This window comes from Strongyloides ratti, assembly GCF_001040885.1.
Source record: "Strongyloides ratti genome assembly S_ratti_ED321, chromosome : 2".
Lineage (NCBI taxonomy): Eukaryota > Metazoa > Nematoda > Chromadorea > Rhabditida > Strongyloididae > Strongyloides > Strongyloides ratti.
In genome coordinates, this window is record NC_037308.1 from 2121305 (window position 1) to 2143107 (window position 21803).

Consider the following 21803-nt stretch of genomic DNA (forward strand, 5'->3'; position numbering starts at 1 on the left):
TTGTTTTTTTTTAATATTGGATAAAAAAAAATTTTTTTTTTTGTAATTTTTATCATTACAAATTATATTTTATAGTAAATATAAATGCATTAAAAATTTATTCTTTAATAAGATAACTTTTCTACTTTTGATATCATTCATATCTTTTTTTTTATCTGTAAAATGAAATATCTTTTAAAAGTATAACAGAACAATTAAAATATTTACATGATTTTTACCACTATATAATTTACATTAATAGAATATTGATAAAAGAAAAATAGAAAAATAGAAATAATGATGTTAACAATAAATTGTAAAATATTCTTAAAAAGTTATTATTGATAAATTGAAATTTAACGAATGTTAAATAATTCATTTTTTTTAATAAAAAAGTCATTTAATTTAATAGTTGTAAATTAACAAAAAGTTCATTATAAGTTAAAAAATATATTTTATATAAAAGTTTTATTATTTTGTGATCTTTAATCTATAAATTTAAATAACTTTTGAAACATATATGTTTTGAAACATATAATTGATTTTCGAACAAGTAACTAATGTATCTATTTTATCAAACATTCTTTAAGTAACATAAATAAAATACATTTACTCAAGAGTATGCTTATAAGTATTTTTTAACAATATATTTATTTATTAAATAAATATTAATACATATAAAGTATAAAAAAAAAGAAATTACATTAACAATTCAAACAATAATATACATTATCATCCATAAATATACCTTGTTCTCGTTAAAATATTTTAACAACATGAACGTTGATATATCATGAAATATCATTAAACTCTTTTTTTTTAAATTAGTGTTACCAACGCTACAATTTGTTCTTTTCTTATTATAATTTAAACTATACTTTTTATATCCCTCAAATTTGTAAAGTTCATTATACAAAATTCCTTAAATAAAACGTTAGAATTCAAGTTTAGCTAAGCAAGTCCACAATTTATCTACCTCAACTTTATCTAATTTTAAAACTTTTTTAAGCTAACAACAATAATGTTCAAAAAAAATATTGCCAAAGTGTAATTTCCTTCATATACGTAAAACTGATCTTCTAAGAAATTTTTAACGGTAAGAAATATGTTAAAAACAAGAATCAAATATTCTAAAGTCAACAATTACCATAATGTTAATAAAAAATTTTACAATGTAAACTTTATTTTCCATATCAGTAATAATAAAAATTTATCTTTTCTTATTTTCAACTATATGAACAATTTTACCAGTGAATGTAATTAATTAAAACTGTGATCACCAAAAGTTATTTCGTTCTAGTAAATAGGAAACATACAAAAGTTTTAATGTTCACACTAAGAAAAAGTTTGCTTATATCAAAAATTTTTTTTGCATTTGAATGATTATGATTATTAATAACATAATTTTCATCAGATGTATATTCTATCAATATTTCTTAAATGTAAATAAAATTTAAAGAAAAATAGGCAAAATTACAATAAAAATTATTATCAAATTGAACATAGATTTAATTTAAACATGTAATGACACCATTCCTAGTAACACTTAAAATACTATAGTAATAAAAAAATGTTTTTTAATAATATTATATATAATATTTATAAGAAAAAATTTGAAATCTTAAAAAAATTTCTCTTTTTTTTTTAATTATAAAGTAAAATACATACTTTATTAATACTAGATATATATTCTATATAAAATATATTTTAAATTAGCTTTTTTACACTAAAGATAATATTTATACTGTTTTTCAGTTTAACCTACTCATTCCTGTTTTAAACTCCATCATTAGTTTAATACATTCATTAACATTCTTTACGTTCCACAAAATTATCAAACACAATAAGATTAAAGTATCATAACTTTATAAAAAAAACTAAGAAATATATTATCATTATAAATGTGAAATTACACTCAGAATCTGTGATAAAAAATGTTTATTTTTTTAATTATGTCATTGAAACATTTATATAAAATTTAAATTTTTTTTTAAATCAACATATTTTCAATATTTTACTGTTTACTTTTTAAAGCAATTGAATGTAAACTAATTTTATGTTTAAAAATTTTTTTAATAAAAAATAAATCTTTTTACTAAATATATTTTTTTAAGTTAAAATTTGTATTTTAATTTGTAATTAATGAATTTTATTTGATATTCTAATACATGAATTAGAATATTTAAAAGTTTCAAATCAACTTTAAAATCTCATACTTAGTTCAGAATTATATTTTACAAAAAGTTATTATTAACCAATGCTAAAAATAAAGATAAGAAACATTTTTTAAAAACTCAATTTTTATGATATTAAAAAAATAAGTATAATTTGAAAGAAGCAATTGTAGATTAACTTTTTTTCAACAAATAAGTTGACTTTAATTTCACCATCATGGGATTTTCTTTATTCAATATAAAACATGAAAAAAAAGCATTAAAAAAAATTTCACGGAAGTATTCATAACTTGAATAAGAAAACTTAAAAAGCCATAAAACTTAGTGCACTAGAAGTCTTTTAATTTTTTAGCACAAAATCAATGATTAAAATTTTTTATACCTCAAAAATGATAAGGAATATAAAAAATTAATAAAAGGTAAAATTTACATGAAAATTCATAAAAGTAGATTTCAAAAATCCTTTTGCTTTATATCTTAATTCTAAAGCAAGGTAAAATCAAAGAAGAAAATTTTTCTAAAATATTTATTGTTTTTGATTTTTCAGTATTTCAGCAAATACTTATCCTACGAATATAGAACTATCTTCATTCGATTTCTTTGCAAAAGTTGGTCTAGAATGATAATTTTCATAGTTATAAGATAATTATTTTCAAGGATATAGAAATTTTCTAAATTTCTGTTTTTACCTATAAAAATGTGACCAAAAAATAACAACTTTTTTTGGAATTTGAACATGCCACTATAGTCACTCGATAGCCCTTGAAACAGGATAAATTTTGAATATAATCAACAATATTACAAAATTGAAACTTCAAGAGTTATAAGGATTCAAAGATGAGGGGCGAAATTGTGGAATTTTTTTTTTTAAATCTCGACTTACATGATAATATTGTAAATTTTGAAAATAAATACATTATTTTAGATCATTTTTTTACGACAAATTCATTAAGCCTATTCACATCTTTATAGGACTTCTAAAAATGAAGTTATGATAAGAAATAAGTTCAAAAAAAAGTTTTAAGAATTTAGTGATAACTCAAGTTAATGAAGTCACAGAATCATGAAACCTGATGCGCTGTGCTTCTTTTGTAATTTAAGGTATACTCTACGTTAAAAACATTTTTTTATTTTCAATGGTTCTTGAGATATGAAATTTGGTACTTTTTCGCGCGTAATCTATTGTCACCATTTTTTTATATCTCGAAAGTGGTTAAAGGTATAAAAAAATTTTGAAGGTAGACCCTACTTGAAAATTCATTAGAAGTCCATTGCAGAAATCTGATTTCATTTATCTTCATTATGAAGCGAGATATGACCAAGGGCGGAAATTTTTCAAAAATATTCATTGTTCCCCACTTTTTGGTATCTCAGCAAATACTTATCCTATGAATATGGGACTAGTTTCGTTCGATTTGTATTCAAAAGTAGGTCTAGAAAAATAAATTTCATAGCTATAACGTTATTATTTTCAGAGATATAAAAAATGGCTGAAAATTTTCTAGATTTCCGACTTTACCTCTAAAAATGTGAACAAAGAAAAACATCTTTTTTTGGAATTTGAACATGCCACTATATTCATTCGATAGCTCTTGAAATGGGATGAATTTTGAATATAATCAACAATATTCAAAAATTGAAACTTCAGGAGTTATAAGGATTCAAAGTTGAAGGGCGAAATTGGGGAATATTTTTTTGTAAATGATGACTTCCATGATAATATTGTAAATTTTGAAAATAAATACATTATTTTAGATCATTTTTTTACGACAAATTCATTAAGCCTATTCACATCTTTATAGGACTTCTAAAAATGAAGTTATGATAAGAAATAAGTTCAAAAAAAAGTTTTAAGAATTTAGTGATAACTCAAGTTAATGAAGTCACAGAACTATGAAACTTGTTGCGCTGTGCTTCTTTCGTGATTTAAGGTATACCTTACGTTGAAAACTTTTTTTTATTTTCAACCGTTCTTGAATTATTGTGCTTGGTACTTTTTCGCGCGTAATCCATTGTCACCATTTTTTATATCTCGAAAGTGGTTAATGATATAAAAATATTTTGAAGGTAGACCCCATTTGAAAACTCATTAGAAGACGATTGCAGAAATCTGATTGTATTTATCTTGATTTTGAAGCAAGATATGACCAAGGGCGGAAATTTTTCAAAAATATTCATTGTTCCCCACTTTTTGGTATCTCAGCAAATACTTATCTTATGAATATGGGACTAGTTTCGTTCGATTTGTATTCAAAAGTAGGTCTAGAAAAATAAATTTCATAGCTATAACGCTATTATTTTCAGAGATATAAAAATTGGCTGAAAATTTTCTAGATTTCCGACATTACCTCTAAAAATGTGAACAAAGAAAAACATCTTTTTTTGGAATTTGAATACGTTATTATATTCATTCGATAGCCCTTGAAATGGGATGAATTTTGAATATAATCAACAATATTAGAAAATTAATAGTTCAGGAGTTATAAGGATTCAAAGGTGAAGGGCGAAATTGTGGAATATTTTTTTTAAATCTCGACTTCTATGATAATATTGTAAATTTTAAAAATAAATACTCTATTCTAAATCAATTTTTTACGAAAAATTCATTAAGCCTATTTACAACTTTATAGGACTTCTAAAAATGAAGTTATGATAAGAAGTATGTTTGAAAAAAAGTTTTAAGAATTTAGTGATAACTCAAGTTAATGAGGTCATAGGTCCATGAAATTTGATGCGCTGGGCTTCTTTCATAATTTAAGGTGTACCCTACGTTGAAAACTTTTTTTTATTTTCAACCGTTCTTGAATTATTGTGCTTGGTACTTTTTCGCGCGCAATCCATTGTCACCATTTTTTTTTATCTCGAAAGTGGTTAGGTATATAAAAAAATTTTGAAGGTAGACCCTATATGAAAACTGATTAGAAGACGATTGCAAAAATCTGATTGTATTTATTTTGATTTTGAAGCGAGATATGAACAAAGGCGGAAATTTTTCTAAAATATTCATTGTTCCCGACTTTTCAGTATCTCAGGAAATACTTATGCTATGAAGATGGGACTAGTTTCGTTCGATTTGTATTCAAAAGTAGGTCTAGAAAAATAAATTTCATAGCTATAACGTTTTTATTTTCAGAGATACAAAAAATGGCTGAAAATTTTCTAGATTTCCGACTTTACCTCTAAAAATGTAAACAAAGAAAATCAACTTTTTTTTGAAATTTGAATATACCACTATATTCATTCGATTGCCTTGAAATGGGATGAATTTTGAATTTAATCAACAATATTCAAAAATTGAAACTTCAGGAGTTATAAGGATTCAAAGTTGAGAGCGAAATTGGGGGATATTTTTTTGTAAATTTCGACTTCCATGATAATATTAATAATGTTCAAAATAAACAGATGATTCTAGATCAGATTTGTACGAGAAATCCATTGCAGCTATTCTTATCTTTATAGGACAATTAAAAATTGAGATATGTTAAGAAATGTAGTTTTAAAATGTTTCCAAAAAAGTACCAATTACATAAGTAAAAGACTTCATAGAAGCGTGAAACAAAATGTGCTGAGCTTCCTTTATAATTCAAAGTATATCCCACGCTAAAAAAATTGCAATTGAAAGTACATTATTTTTTTATCTTTTTATGATAGTATTAACTAATTGTTATATAGTTTGAATTTAAACAATATATCATGGAAGTTTTTAGCAATAGTTTAAATATTAAATTGTTTTATTTATAGTAGTGAAAAAATTTATTTAACATGGATTAACAGAGGTAAAATTAAAGATTAAAAAAATTTCTAAATCTAAATATATTTAACAGATTTTGGCAAATAAAATTAATTATGTAATTTTCAAAAATAATCATTTTAAATTTCATTATAAAAATCAAATAATAATAATCTTATCTTTGATAGAGATCAATTTATAAATAACAATAAAAATATATTCGTTTTTTTTAATTATTACCCTTATAAAGCAACATATTTTTATAACATCAATTCTTCTGTTGTTCCATCAACAGTACAACTTTGTTTATTAGTTTTTCTGAATTTTAATCTTTTCATTATAGCATCTGTATTACTTATTTTTGTAGTATTACACTTAACACTATGACAACTATTTTTATCAAATTCCATTTCATTTTTTAAATCCTGTTCAGATTCTTCTAAGATACTTTCTTTTCTATCAAAACCTGATGATGAGAGACTTTGTTTCTTTGATGACATCAAACCACATGTACTGTCTATTGAATAATTGTTACTATTATTACTTGATTTTCTAAAACTAACACGCTTTCGAAGTCTATTTAAATGTGACCAATTAGTTAATTTTAAAGAATTAGCTAAATTGGCTATACTTTCTGAACGACTTCGTTTTTGTGTTTGTGATATTTTACTATCTGTTCCGGTTCCTTTATCTGAATTCCATTCTTCTGGTATTGGGAGATTAAATGTTGCTGAGGATCCCTTCATTCTTCTTTCAGCCATTGCTGCTCTCCTTTTGGCACGTGCTAAAAATATTAATAAATATTTTTATTTAAACATACAATTAATTTTTTGAGTAATATCACTATGTCCAGTAACGAAACCAGCGTTTTTAAATATTCCCAACAATTCAAAACGAAAAGCACTTATATCTTGTTTTATTTCATTTACATCATCCTCACTAACACCTTCATTCAATTGTTTTCTTCGTTGCATTTGAGCAATGTATCGTTTAATCAAATTTTTTGACACAAACTAAAATTAAATAAAAAAAATTAGTTAAATATTATAAAAATTTAGTGATAAATAACATATATATATAATGGGTAAAGTTCTAGCCTAAGCAAAATTATTACATTATAAAAGATAAAAACTACTGTATGAGATATTATCACAATAACTATCCAAAAAATTTAAAATATAAAATAACAATAAATAACAATAAAAATAACACATAAAATAGATGTTAGTGATAAAAGACAAAAGCAAAAAACACATTATAAATTAAAAGATAGTACCCCAAAGACAGACTCTCGTTCAGCAATAACTCGTAGCGTTCGCTGAAAAAAAAGGAAACTTAAAAATCAACAACTCTTACTCGATAATAATTTTCTTTTTGATTAACCGATTTTAAAATAAGAATATTCTGAAACTTTGATTAACCTTAAAATAATTTATTTTTTCATTTTTTCATGATTTATATATAAAAATAAAAATTTTTTTATCATATATTATAAATCAAGATCAAATGAAAAAATTATACTAAAACATACCCTCATACTTTTTTGTTTAACTAATTGAAGTTTTTTACTAAAACTAAAAATATTTTCGCATAACCATCTACTAATATAATAAAAACTTTTTGGTGATGGTATTATATTAAATGGTGGTGGTAATGTAGCTGTATCATCAAAATACTCCATCCATAATTTACTTCTTGCAAATTTCCATTCACAATCAGATTGATCTGAAATATATTGATATGAGTTACTCATCATAGCAATTAACATATTTAATAAAACAATTATAGAACAACATGAATAACTTCCAAAAATTGTTTTTCCTGTCCATTCTGTTATAGCATGTTCTTCTTTTAAATTAAAATGATTCAAATCTATTAATCCAAATAATGCCCAAAATAATGTTTCTACTGTATTAAATAATGAGGCACAGGATCTATATTTTGGATCACAAGATTCTTCTAAATTTTTCATCTCAGCTATATTTAAATTTATTCCATCTTCTATTTTTGATAGTTCCTTGTACTTTAAACATTCCTAAAATAAATTATTATAATATATCAAAAATCGTCAAACAATTAATTTTTTTCTTTTAAACAATATTTTTAAAATAAAAAAAAAACTTACTTGTTGCCTCATTGAAGCATAATACCAGTTAAGCTGATTAAGGCCACAAGCAAAGGCAAATAACACCAAACAATAGACAATAAAAAACTTTAATATATCAATAACCATTCTCCCTAATGATATTTTTAATGGTCCCAAATGAGGATTAACAGTAAAAATATGTACTAATTTTAAACTACTAAAAATATTTGCTGTAGCAAACATGCACTCTGATATCAATGTTGGATCCCAAGCATCCCAATCTTTTCTATGTAATTTTCTTCCAATATGTTGCATTTTTGGATCTCTCATCTCTGCCTCAACCTGATAATATGCAACTGCTCTTAAAGCAAATGTACATAAATACAAGGAATTTGTTATAAAATCAAGAATATTCCATAAATCATAAATATACTCATGAAATCCACTATCCCAAAGTTGTTTTATTTCAACCCATATAAAACCAAGAACCCATATTAAGATAGCTAACTCAACTGGTGTTGGTGGTGGACCTCTAGTTTCTTTTCTATCAATATCTTCATCTTTCATTGATTCTAAATCATTATTATGATTAGAAAAAAAATCAAAGAAAAATGTATAATCAATTCTTTGGGATGCTAATATTAGAAGAAATAAAAAATAACAATAACTTGCTGAGTGGCAAATAAATTTAATAAATGGTTTTTTTATAAATGATCCAATACATGACTTTGGTGCTATTAAATATGATACAGCTAATATTGGATAGGCAATTGATACTGCTATTATTATTAGAAGCTAAAAAAAATATATAAATATGTATAAATATTATTTTTATTACCTTATAAATAATATTTCTATTACTAAAAAATGGTAATTTATCATACCATAAAGCTGTCAATAATTTTTGACAATTAGGATGAGCAACAAAACGTTTTTGTCTTAATTGAATTGCTAATTTTAATCTTGCTAAAGTATGTGAAACTTCTTCTGAACTTGTATATCTTTCAGCAACTTCACCCCATGCATTTGTTGTATGATTAAGTACAATTTCTAATTCTTTTGCCCCACGAACTTGATCAAGCATATTAACAGAAAATTTTTGACATTTTTGACTTAACTCCTGATATTCATTACGATATTCATTTTCAACATAAGATAATCTTCTTAATTCCCATGATAATTCAAATGCATATAATATTGGATCTCTAGCTGAAAGGCAAATTAAAGATGGACTAGCTAATGCTTGATATGCATTAAAACGTGATCGTGATAATCTTAAAGAATCTTCACTTTTAGCATATGTACATTCTTTACATAAACATCTAATATCATGTGGATGTGGTACAGTTGCTTTTTTATCTAAAAGTAATTTAATAATTTCATAATTATCTTTATGTGCAGCTAAAATTATAGGTGTCATATCAGGTGTAAATGCTGAATGTTCATTAATTTCAACACCTTGAGTTTCAGGATTAAATTTATTAATTTTTTCTAAATGTTCTATTATTATTTCAACAGCTTCAACATTTTCTTCACCTATAGCATATAATATTGCATCACCTGTCTCAATATTTGCATCTAATAATATTTCTATCATTTCTATATTTTCATTTTCTATTGCTATATGAAGAGCTGATCTTCCTAATGGATCAAGGCAATTTATATCAAGATATTCAGGATGTTTTCTAGCACCTTCTAATAACTTTCTTACTGATCCTATATCACCTCTTTCACATGCTAATAAATATTGTTTTTCTTGCATTGATTTTTCACTTGTTGACATATCTCTACTTGCTACAAATATATATATATATATTTATTTATATTTATATATAATATAAGTTATATCAATTTTCTTATTAAAAATTAATAAATTTTTTGTCAAAAATTTTAAAATATTTATGCTTTCTTAAGTAGTTATTTTATAATGATAAAAATGATATATAAAGCATCCTTTTTTCTTTTTACGTCCCCCGGATTTAAATATTATACATAACATCTTTTAAATATCAATTTTTGTCAAAACTAATTGTCTTTTAACTTTCAAAATCTCTCTAACTCTTTTCCATTAATGTGTATTCTTAAGAAAGAGGTAAACTTTAAACTATTTATGTTTAATAGTTTTAAATTTTAAACAACTTCTTCTTTTAACAAACTATCTTTATCATTTATGGATAAATTTTTAAAATACATGTATTTTTGATAAATCTATTATCTTCACATTGAATAACCCAAATATTATAAAGTTGTGAAAAATATTATCACAATTTTATAATATATCTCTTTATATCTATTTTGTCAACACTCTTTAAAATATTTAATAATATATAGGTTGAGGAGAAAAATATAAAAAAAAAAGAAGAGAGAGACAATTGAAAATAAAAGTTAATTTTTTTTTTAAAAAAAATAATAATAAAATAATATTCAATGAATTCTGTTTTATTATAATTTTGTTATCTTAAAATTTTTTTTAACTATAAAATATAAAACAAATATAAACTCCTATTAAAGAGTATTCAATTTTTATTTTCATCAAGAGACACTCTTTTTCCTTTTATTCACAATATTATATAAATAAATACATATATCATATAAAAGAAGTGTATCATGATAAATAAAGTTAACTCAATTTTTCTAATGTATATACTTCTTAAGATGTCCCTTACAAAAGTATATAATTCATTTTCACACTCTTTTATTATAGAAATTTCCTTGATAACATAAAAACATCCTTTTTTATATCATATATACATATAACTATTATATCTATTATAGATATATATGTATTGTTATACTCATTATTAGAAGATTTTCTATTTTCGTATTAAAAAAAAAAGACAATAAAAAACTGATATTGAAGAAAATTTTTTTTATTCATCCTCCTTTTATTGTGGAAGGATAAAAAATTTGTTTGAAAAATATTAACAAATAAAAAAAAAAAAAACTTTTTCATCAAAACTAAAAATCTTTTCTTAATATGTTTTAGAAAATATATATGACTTTATATTTATGATTCCTAAATGTGAGGAAAAAAAAGAATTTGTTTTGTGTAGTATAAATTATATTTGTATATGTCAAAAGATAATAAGATTGTTTTTAAATAAATTTATATGATAAGAAAATTTTATGTCTTTTTCAATTTTGAATTTAAGCAATAAAATTTATAAAAAAAAAGTAAAAGAAATTTCTTCACAAATTATCTCTCTTTCAAAAGAAATTTAAGGGCATAAGAAAAATAAATATATCTGAGGTCAAAAAAAAAAAAAAACTTTTATATTTCTATTAAAAATAACTATAATTTACATATATACAATTTTTAATTTCTTATTTTCTTTGATAAAATATATATATACTTAAAAGTTTAAAGAATAAATATTATTAATAATGATATATTTATTTTTATTTTTAAAAATTTTTAAAAAAATCACTCTTTTATGTAATAATAAATCATTTATGATTTATTTCCAATAAACTATATTCTTGTTTTTTTATAATAAAAAAAAGATTTGTACTTATTGTTTTCTAAGTAACCTTTTAATAAAACAGTCACTCCCTCAATTTTATTATCATTCACCCTCACTTTGTTTAACTTTTTCTTTTACAAACTACTCATAAATTATGTAAATCAAAATTTTCATATTTTTAAAATATTTAAAAATAAAAAAAAAAAGTATTCTATAAAAAAAGTTACTCCTTCAAATGTAGTAGGCAATATTTGAAAATCATATAATTTTTTAACACAAAACAAATTTTTTTTTTTACCAACTACAAATAACATATATATTTTCTTTTCAAAAAAAAAATATTAGATATATTTTAAATAAGTAAAAAAAATTAGGTAATTTTTTTATTAATATATCTATTATAAAATTTTCACATCTCAATTCAAATTTTTATTATGAAAATATTTTTTCCTTTTTACAAAAAAAAAGTTATATATCTTGGGATAAATAAAAAAAAAAGAGTTGGATGAAAATCTTTTTGAGTATATCTTAATATTTGTGGAATTTGATGGTGATTCAATACTATAGTCATCGTAATCTTTACACAAAATAAATAAATAAATAAAAATGTGTTTTATTTTCAAATAAAAGGTACTGATTAAGTTTTATATATAAGAAGCCTTTTTTGATTCTTTAATCTTTATGAGAAGATATAAAAGAGATAATATGTTAAATAAACATTTTTAAATTTGGTAATATTTTTTTATAATTTTATATATAAAAACTTACGACTGTCTGTTGATGGTGGTGCAAGAAAATTGGTAGATGATGAGAATGTTAAAGATGGTTTTGAAGAAATCATACTCCATGACTTTCTTTCAACTTGAATATTATCATCAACTGTTCCAAATGATTCAGAACCAGTGGTATTTGAAATTAATGATAATGGTAAAGATTCATTTCTTGTTTCTATTGATGATCGAATAGTTTCAGACATTGTTGGAGCTGAAAAAGAAATTGGAATTGAGGTATTATCAATTATATCAAAACTTTCACCAGTAATACCACCAGTATATGATAATTTATCATTATATGATATACTAGAAACTCCTCCATTTTGGTGTCCTCCACCACCACCACTTCCATCTTTTTCTAATTGTTCTTTATTAAAAGGCACAAAAGTTTTTTTACCAGATATTATATTTTTTCTTTCTTCTTCATTCATCATTGTTGTGATTTTTATTAAAATTATTTTACTTCTAGGGCATTGCCAATCATATCACAGTGTTGGTGTTTAGTAAGAAAATGTTTATAATTTCTTTTTTTTTTCTCGATTCTAAAATAAAAATAAATAAAAAAAAAATGTAATGATATTATGTATATTAAATATTTTTTAATTAAATATTTCATTATTTATTTTAAATAAATATATAATGTAAAAGATGAGAAAAAAAACAACAACACAGAAATAAGAAATATATAAAGAATAATAAAATGATGTTAGGTAAAAAAAAAACAAAACTAAATAATTTTAATTAAAATAAAAAAAAAAAGTTTTACAAAAAATTAAATTTATTAATGAGTTATCAACTTTTCAATGATAAATTAAAAAGTATACTAATAAAAGTAAAAAAAATAAACTTTTAAATATGTAGATTTTTAAAAATTTTTTATTATAAATAGTAAGGATGATGAACAGGAATTTATCATTTTGACGGCACTCTAATAAATATATCTAACTAAAAATAAATTTTGGAATATACGCTAATATTAGAGTTTATATTAAGAAGGCGGTTCTATATAGGAGTGCAGGAAACTAAAATGTAATCCTTAGTATTCTAACACACTTTATACTAGTTTTAATAGTAATTTTGTACTGTGATATAAAAAAAAGAAATCTTTTCCTTATTTAAAAAATATTTATTATCAACTTTTTTTTTATCTAAGTTTTCAGTTACTATTTTTGATATATATTCAAATAAAAATACATCATTTTAATTTGCTTTTCAAAAAGATTTCTTTTTATTTCTATCGTTTTTTGTACTTATTAATTATGTAATTAATGGTGAAAAAATTACTTTAAGTAAAAGAAAATTAAGGATAAAAGAAAGACAATTAATAAAAGATAAATTTAGGAAGAAAGAAAAAAATGTTTTTATAAAATGAAAAAAGTTGTATTTTTCATCATTATAAAATAATCATTAAAATAAAATTCACAAAAATTACTTAATAAAGATAGAATAATTTTATAGAAAAAAAAGTTGTTAATATATAGAATAATAATAATAATAATATAAATATATTATATGTAAATAATGATATTGCATTTTATCTTGTCTAAATATAAAATAGTTTACCTTCTAACTTTAAAAATTAATAAAAATTAACAAAACAATAAAATGATATAGTCTATTTAATTTTATGATTTCAAAATGAGAACGATAAAATTTTATATCAAAAAGTGGGATATATATATATATCATATAAATATGAAGAAAAAAATATTAAGAACTAGAGGTACATATTTTTATTATTTATAAAACAACTATATACTACAACCATTACTTTACAAATTTTTCCTTAATTCACACACAAAATTAAATTGGCTTCATCTTTTTTATATTGTCTTATTTACATACTAACATTATCATTATATATCTTATATTTCATTGTCATTATACTTAAAAATAATAATAAATTTTTCATTTTATATTAAATATCAAAAGAATTCTTTTCCATTTTTGATTGATAATTATATTTATGCTTTTTAAAAATGTATTAATAAAAAGAAAATAATAAAAATTTAATTTTGTTATAAATAGTGTTTTTATTATTACCAAGTATTTGAAAAATTTAATACAATTAAAATTAATATTTAGAATATAACCAAAAATATAAAAATATATTAAAAATTTTTTTTTTTGGATTAAAATATAAAATATTAAAGAAAGATTATTTTTTAAAATATAGTTCAAAGAAGTTTATTTTTCCAGTAATAGTGTTGTTACAATTTTATTAATTTTTTTTACTTTAAGTAAAATTACATTTTGTGACCTTCAATATATATCCTTTTTATTTCTTGGAAAAATATGATTCTTTATGAAGAAATTGATGGCATCTTTTCAATTGTTAACAACCATTAAAGATTAATAACAAAATTATTTGTAATAAAATTTCTTGAACATTTTAAAAAGTTGTTTATTTAATTTCAAAAATTAAAATTTTTAATATGATGTTCCTGAAAATGTTTCTATCTATTTGTAAAATTAAAATAAGCTTATTTTTACTTTTAATAACATTATTTACTTTTTTTTTTTTTGAAAAGTAGCGTTTTTTTTTTAATATTTTATGTTAAGATCAAAATATAAAAAAATGAATTGTTTTTCAAGAAAATTATTTATTATTGTCATTTTATCAAATTCACTTTTAAATAATATTATTTTTATCATAGTACAATAATTTTTGCTTTTTTTTAATGTGTTAATTAGATTACTTTACACAAGATACTTTTTTTATTGCTTTTATCAGTGATTTTACATATGTTGTACTTTTTATTTATTTATATGATTATATCAAACTTCAAAAATGAGATTTTTTTTAAATTTAATGAGATTTTCTTTGAAGTCTTACGTTTAAATTCCTGTTTTCAAGAGAGTTAATAACTTTTTTAAAAAAAAATATTTTATATTCTGGAAATGTTTTATGAAACTTGAAATTCAAAGATCAATTTTATGAAATCTTTGTCATATTTTATTACTTTTATATTTATACAATAATTTTTTTGATATTTATTTAACACAATTTTCGAGATTTGTTAATAAAAAATTAAGTTACTTTTATTATTCTGTGATTCTAAAAATTTATTATTTATTATTTTTAATTTTAACAGATTAACATGTTTTATATCAATAACCTTATTTGTCAATCAAAAAAATTAATATTAATATACGGTAAGTCGAAAATTGATTTTTATTTAACAATTTATCTTTTATTGAAGGTAGAAAATGAAACTTTAATTTGTATGTTTATAATAAGAATAATTTTAATTCAGATCAATAAATAAATAATTTAAAAACTAGTTAAAAATTTTTAATCAATTTTCTAGTCTTAATATCAACTTTAAATTATTTATGTTAATTATGATCAACTAATCAACTTTTGTTAAATTATTTTAATTCTATTTTGTTAAATGTCAAATAGTTTACAAGAAAATATTTATATATGTTTAAATAATTCCTTTTATTTTTACTTCCACACTTAATAAATTAAAAATTATTACTTTTGGAAAATTTTTTTGGAAATGATTTATGAATTGTATATCAACAAAAATCTCAAATCAAAAATTTAATATCGTTTTTTAAAATCAGATGCAATTATTTATTATTAAATATATGAAAAATATAAAAAAAATTTTTTACTTTATTTGCACTCTCATAATCTTTTTAAATATGGAATTTTTTTAATGAATTGTACTTCACAGTTATTTATATCTTTTGTCAAAATCAGCATGTTATTAAACTTCATTTTGAAGTAAGTTATTAATGTTTTTCTAAAAGTAGTTCAATTTGAAATTTATGTCAGAATCTTATTTTCAAAAATTAGCTTTATTTGTCTTTTAAATATGTATTAATATCATTTATTACATAAAAAATCATTTGCAGTTATTTTTTTAGCTATGAAAATGAGTGTAATATAGTGTTTTGATAAAGCTATATATAATTTTTCCTTCTAGAAGGCTTCTATGAAAAATATTTTATCATATAGCTTTTTTATAGATATAAATAAGATAAAACTTTAACATTTTTTATACAACTAAATGATTACTAGAACCTCTTTCTTTTGACTATTTGTAAAACTTTTTATTAAGATTAAAGGTATTTTATAGCATATCAAACATCCTTAATTTTCCAAATTTTTATTGGTAATAATAGAATCTAAAACAATAATTTAGAAAACAAAGTATTTCAAAAATTTTAGTGTGATGTGCTTCAAATATTTTCTATCTTTTGTCGATTACTGTTTGTTTATACCTTTATTATGAAGAACGTAATTGATGTTTTTTTATAAACACTTCATCTTAGAATTCAATTCATAGAGACAAATTTTTTTGATGAAACAATTACACTTATTGCGTTAACTGTTTATTTTTTTTTTTTGTAAATATTTGTTACCATTTTTTTTAATACTTTTTCAAACGGATTCTTTTAACTTCAACATCCTCTTTTATTTTTAATTGTATTTTTTTTACGTTGTTAATTTGTTAGTAAATAATTAATTATAAAATTATAGTAAAAAATAAATTTTCTTAAAAAGTTTTTTGAAAGACTTTATTTTTCATATAATAAATATATTTATGCAAAATATGATGTTAATAAAATAGGATTAAAAAAAAGTATTTGTAAAAAATCGAACATGTATTTAAGCATAGATTTAATTTTGGTCACACTTTCATATATTTAATAGCAATATTTTTTAAATTGAAGCCGGCTTTAGTTTTTAGGAAATTTTTTTATTTTTTTCTTAAAATGTTGATTTTAAAGTATTTTTTTTAATTTTGAAATAAAAACGCATAAAAAAACAATGAAAGTTTTCTAGCTTATATCTCAAGAACAAAATTTCTGTTTTTAACAAAATTAATTTTATTCTAAAAAACATTAAAAATGACATAATTTATCATCCGATTATCAAAAATGAAAAAGCTACTTTATAAAAAGTTATGACCTATTAGAAATTTAAAGTACATCAAAATTAACAAAAACAAAAATTGTTTTTTAAAATATTTAGAAAAAAAAAAAGAATAAAGAAATGTAATGGTATTCAAGATGTGGGCTATGAAATCCCAAAGAATGTTTTTTGATTTCGCTGATAAATAATTTTATAAAAATTCGGGAAATTTAAATTTCAAATGCTTATATCTAGCTTCATAATTATTTTTTTGCAAAAAGTTAATATCAAAAATGATTTCCCCGATGTTTGTTTACCCCCAGGACAAATGTCACTTCAAAATCATTTGAAATAATAACTTTGCAGCAAATACTAATGTTGCACTTTTTGCTACAAAATTTATATCAAAATGTTATTTTTTTGAAAAAACGATCGCACTTTTTTTGTTATCAGCGCTATTTTTACGTTAGAAAAGTTTATTAAAAATAAAAAAACGAAAATAATTTTCACAATTCGTTTTTAACCTATATATATATATAGGATTATATATCAAATTATGTACAAACAATGACTTATTCTTTTTTGTTGAAAAAATGATAAAAAAAAAAACAAAAATTCAAACCGAGCAATTTCAGACACGTAATTTTTTGTAGAGAAGTTTTTTTAGTTTCCTTAATTTAAAACAAAAATTAATTTATGAGTATATATATAATGTAACTGTTTCCTTCTTTGTAGCGTATTCATTCTTAAAAATCACATTTCTTGATCAGTGTAATCTGATTTGCTATGACTTGTTCTTGCTAATGGTGATGATGGAGGCTGACTTTTCTAAAAAAAAAGAAAAAAGAAGAACATAAATTAAAAAGTTAATTTATTTGTTTAAACTTACTTGTCCTCTTGGTCTAAATAACTCATGTTTTGATAATTCTTGTACATCAGCTCTCTCTTCTTTCCTGTATTGAAGACATCTTTTAATGAAATCCTGTGCTGCTGAAGTAATTTGTGGTTTGGGTGGAAAGACAACCTCTGTTGCTTTTAATATTGTATTCTCTTCCAATATTCTTTGTTGTGTTAATTCATGTCCAAAGGGTCTCCTACCATAAAGACATTGATAAAATATAACACCAACACTCCACACATCAACTTTTGAACTAATTTTTACTGGTGTATGACTCATTACAAATGTTTCAGGTGGCAAATACCAATATGTACCAGCACCTTGTGATGTTAGTTCTATATTATCAGAATCATCAGCATTTTCCATTATTTTTGATAAACCAAAATCTGTTATCTTTATTTCACCACTTGTTGTACCCGATTTTAATAGGATATTAGCCGGTTTTAAATCATAATGTATTACTGGTGGCTTCCTTTCTGATAAATATTTTAATGCTGATACTATTTGCATCATTATACTTCGTGCCTCTTTTTCTGGTATTTGCTTATGTTGTTTTAGATAAAAATCTAAATCATTACCATCACAATACTCCAATACTGTACAGAAACAATGATTATCTATAGTAAATAAGTCAAATAACCTAACAATACGTGGATGATCTAATGATTTATGAATATCTTTTTCACGTACTGCATGTTTAACATAATTTGCTTTTTTATCTTCTTTCCAATCTTTATTAACATGATGAATTTTACAAGCTACATAACGATTCTCTTCTAAATCAAATGCTCTCCACACTTCTGAAAAACCACCCTTTCCTAACAATGATAAACATAAGTATCTATTATTTAATTCTTCATATGTCTTAAAACGACTATTCTCCTCATATTGTACCCGTTTTAATTCTCTTATATGTAAATTTCTTTCTCTTTCTAAACGATCTTTTTCCATTTGAACATCTGCTTCCTCCTTTTTTAAATGTTCACGCCTTAGACGTAATATTTCATCTTGTTCATAATACTCTTCAACAGTTAAATATTTAGGTAATTCTGGTTTAACAAAACCATCATCCATTGAATAGGATGTTGATAATGAGGAGGAAGATGATGAAGGATTTGTTACTGAGAAACTTTCTCCAACATTAATTTGAGGCCTTTTAGATTCTCTAGCATTTGTTGGTTTTCGTTTTTTTAAATTATTTGATGCAACATTAATTTCATTTTTTTCATTATTAATTCTTTCCATTTTTTTTTGAATATCTTCAAATGCCCATCCATCTTGCCATACATCTTTAAATTGTTCACCATGCCTCATTGGTTTGAATTGTCCTATCCTCAAACATTCTTCCATAACTTTAGTTTTTTTTAATTTTCTTTCTTTTATTGTATTTTCAATTAAAAGAGTTTTTAATGTTGCTCTAGAAGAATCATTTTTACTTTTTTCTTTATTTAACTTATTTTTTAATTCTTCTGTTTTTTTTAGTAAATCTTCTATATAACGATTTTTTTTATCATTATCTACACGTATTGCTTCTGTATCAAAATGATCTGTTTGTGTATCTGAATCCACCCGAATTTTAGTAGTTGGTGGTGATAAATTTGAATCACCAGATGAATAATTACTAGCTAAATGATTCGGTGTCAGCCTTTGTACATTGATTGTCGATGAAGGATTTGATGAATTGTTTATTGTTGTAAATGTTGGTACTATATTATTTAAACCACCCGAATTTGGTGACACACATATACCATTTATTAAATCATTACTTGAACTATTATCACCATTTGAATAACTACCACCATATCGTTTTGGACTTTGCTAAAAATGTAAATTAAAAAAAAAATTATAAAATAATAAATATACATATATATTATAAAAACGTACTTTTATAAATTCTGTTATTTTTTTATTTTCAATACCAGTACCTTTTGTTGTTGATGTTATAGACATTGATCCATCAATATTCCTTTTTCTTTTTCTCTGTTTTTTATCACCAGGCGTTGTTATAGTTTGTATTTTTGGTGCCAGTCGATCGACGGGTTCCAATTCTCTATCAGAATAAGATTCTTGTGCACTTAAATTAGATCCATCATATGAAGGAGTTACAAATGGATGATTTTCAGAATGATGGTATTGTCTACTAGAGTACATTCCATAGTCATCTGCTGTAGGCTGCCGTATACTTGGAGGTGCGTGATACTGATGATGATTACCAACACCAACTACTGCCTAAAAATTATAGCATTTTTATATGATAAAATTTTTGAAATAAAATGAAAAAATATATATTATAAAGTATAAGAAAATTTTTAGTTAAAAAGAGAAATATATACTTTGTTAAAAAGATGTATATATATATGCTTATATATGTTTAACCAATAAACATTATATAAAAAGCCATTTATATAAGAAGATAAAAAAAAAAATTTTTTTTCTTCTTTTTTGTAGTTAACTTTTAAAAAAGATAAAAATAGAAAAAGAGATTTTTTTAAAAAAAAAGAAACAAATTAAAAGAAATTATAAAACATACCACTGGTTTAGGGAGAGATTTATCAGCACGTGGACCAGTATTAAATTTTTTCATCTCTAACTGATCAGAAAATCGTTCCTCATACTCAAACTGAGGCGGTGCATGATCCGCAGTATCAGCCATCATTCCAAAGCCTAAAATGTAATTAAAAATATAAAAAATTACTGTATTTAAGAGGTAAAATAAAAAATATTAATAATAATCAAGGAACGATAAAAATTTCCTTTAATGTCCAAAAAAGACCAAAGACTATAATTAAATATTTTAATAGAAAAAAAGATAATATTATAGTAGTAATATAGTAGGAAAAATGTGTTGGACGCGAAGCGGCGCGACAAAAGCCAAACATTTTCTAAATGAAAATAAATGAGAACAAATGAGAATAAAAATGGGGGATGAATTGATCGGTGAAAGCACTACAACAAAGATATAAAAATGTAACTCTCATACATAGCAACTATATAGCAAATGCTATTTATTAATTCCTCCTTTTTTACAAATAATGCTTGTCAATTGGAAGAAAGTTTATACTTTCTACTGTTGTTTGAAGTATTTATATGGAGAAATAAGGAAAAATACCTTTATATCTTAGTAACTTGTGCACCTGCTTAAAAAAAATAAAGAAAAATGAGTAAATGAAGGTAAGATGTTAGTAGAAAATAAAACCATATCTATCTTGACAATAATTTTTTCTTACTGATAAACAGTATTTGAAAATTTTTTTTGTCTTTTCTAATCAAAATTTAAAAGAAATTAAATTATTACAGATATAATTTGATTTGTATATAGTATCTTCTTTAGTATGATATTAAATCTTATTGAATTAATATATTATACTGTTTCAATGCCTATCTTCCCTAATATATATGTTAATGAAAGCAATAATAAAAATTGATCGAACCGGTATTTTTTTTTTTGTGACAAAAAATGGTTATTTTATCGTTTGTTGTTATTTTATTTTCAAATTTCGTAAGGGTAAGTAGTTACATATATATTTATATTCTTACAAAACATCAATATATTATATTGACAATTCAAATATTATACCTATTTATTGATAAAAATGTATAAAAGACATTTATCAGGCGCCTGTTTGTAGATTTTCTAATATAAAAAAAAAAAATCTTTTTAGGTGATTGTGAGGATAGAACTACTACTAACACTAACAACCACCATATTTTCTCCTTTTTTTTTCTATTTATTACTTCTACAACTCTCTCCATTATTGGGATAAAGTACCTATATATATATTTCTATAAGAAAAGAAAGTAAGAAATTCTTGTATATCTAAAATTAAAT

General features: G+C 22.2%; 2 protein-coding genes across 2 annotated transcripts; both read right to left on the reverse strand.

Moving 5' to 3' along the window:
* Positions 1–6143: 6143 nt before the first annotated feature.
* On the reverse strand, positions 6144–12640 carry SRAE_2000066600 (Short transient receptor potential channel 5; the record flags this gene model as incomplete). The annotated part of the gene is made up of 8 exons (XM_024651523.1): positions 6144–6667; positions 6704–6896; positions 7160–7201; positions 7240–7287; positions 7415–7918; positions 8009–8764; positions 8808–9763; positions 12202–12640. The coding sequence occupies 8 exons, from the start codon at positions 12638–12640 to the stop codon at positions 6144–6146; spliced, it is 3462 nt and encodes a 1153-aa protein (XP_024505192.1).
* A 5189-nt stretch (positions 12641–17829) lies between these two features.
* On the reverse strand, positions 17830–21727 carry SRAE_2000066700 (Serine/threonine-protein kinase tousled-like 2; the record flags this gene model as incomplete). Its single annotated transcript, XM_024651524.1, has 6 exons — positions 17830–17904; positions 17966–19792; positions 19859–20203; positions 20505–20638; positions 21084–21108; positions 21710–21727. 6 exons carry the CDS (start codon positions 21725–21727, stop codon positions 17830–17832), a joined length of 2424 nt encoding a protein of 807 aa, XP_024505193.1.
* Between the last annotated feature and the right edge of the window lie 76 nt (positions 21728–21803).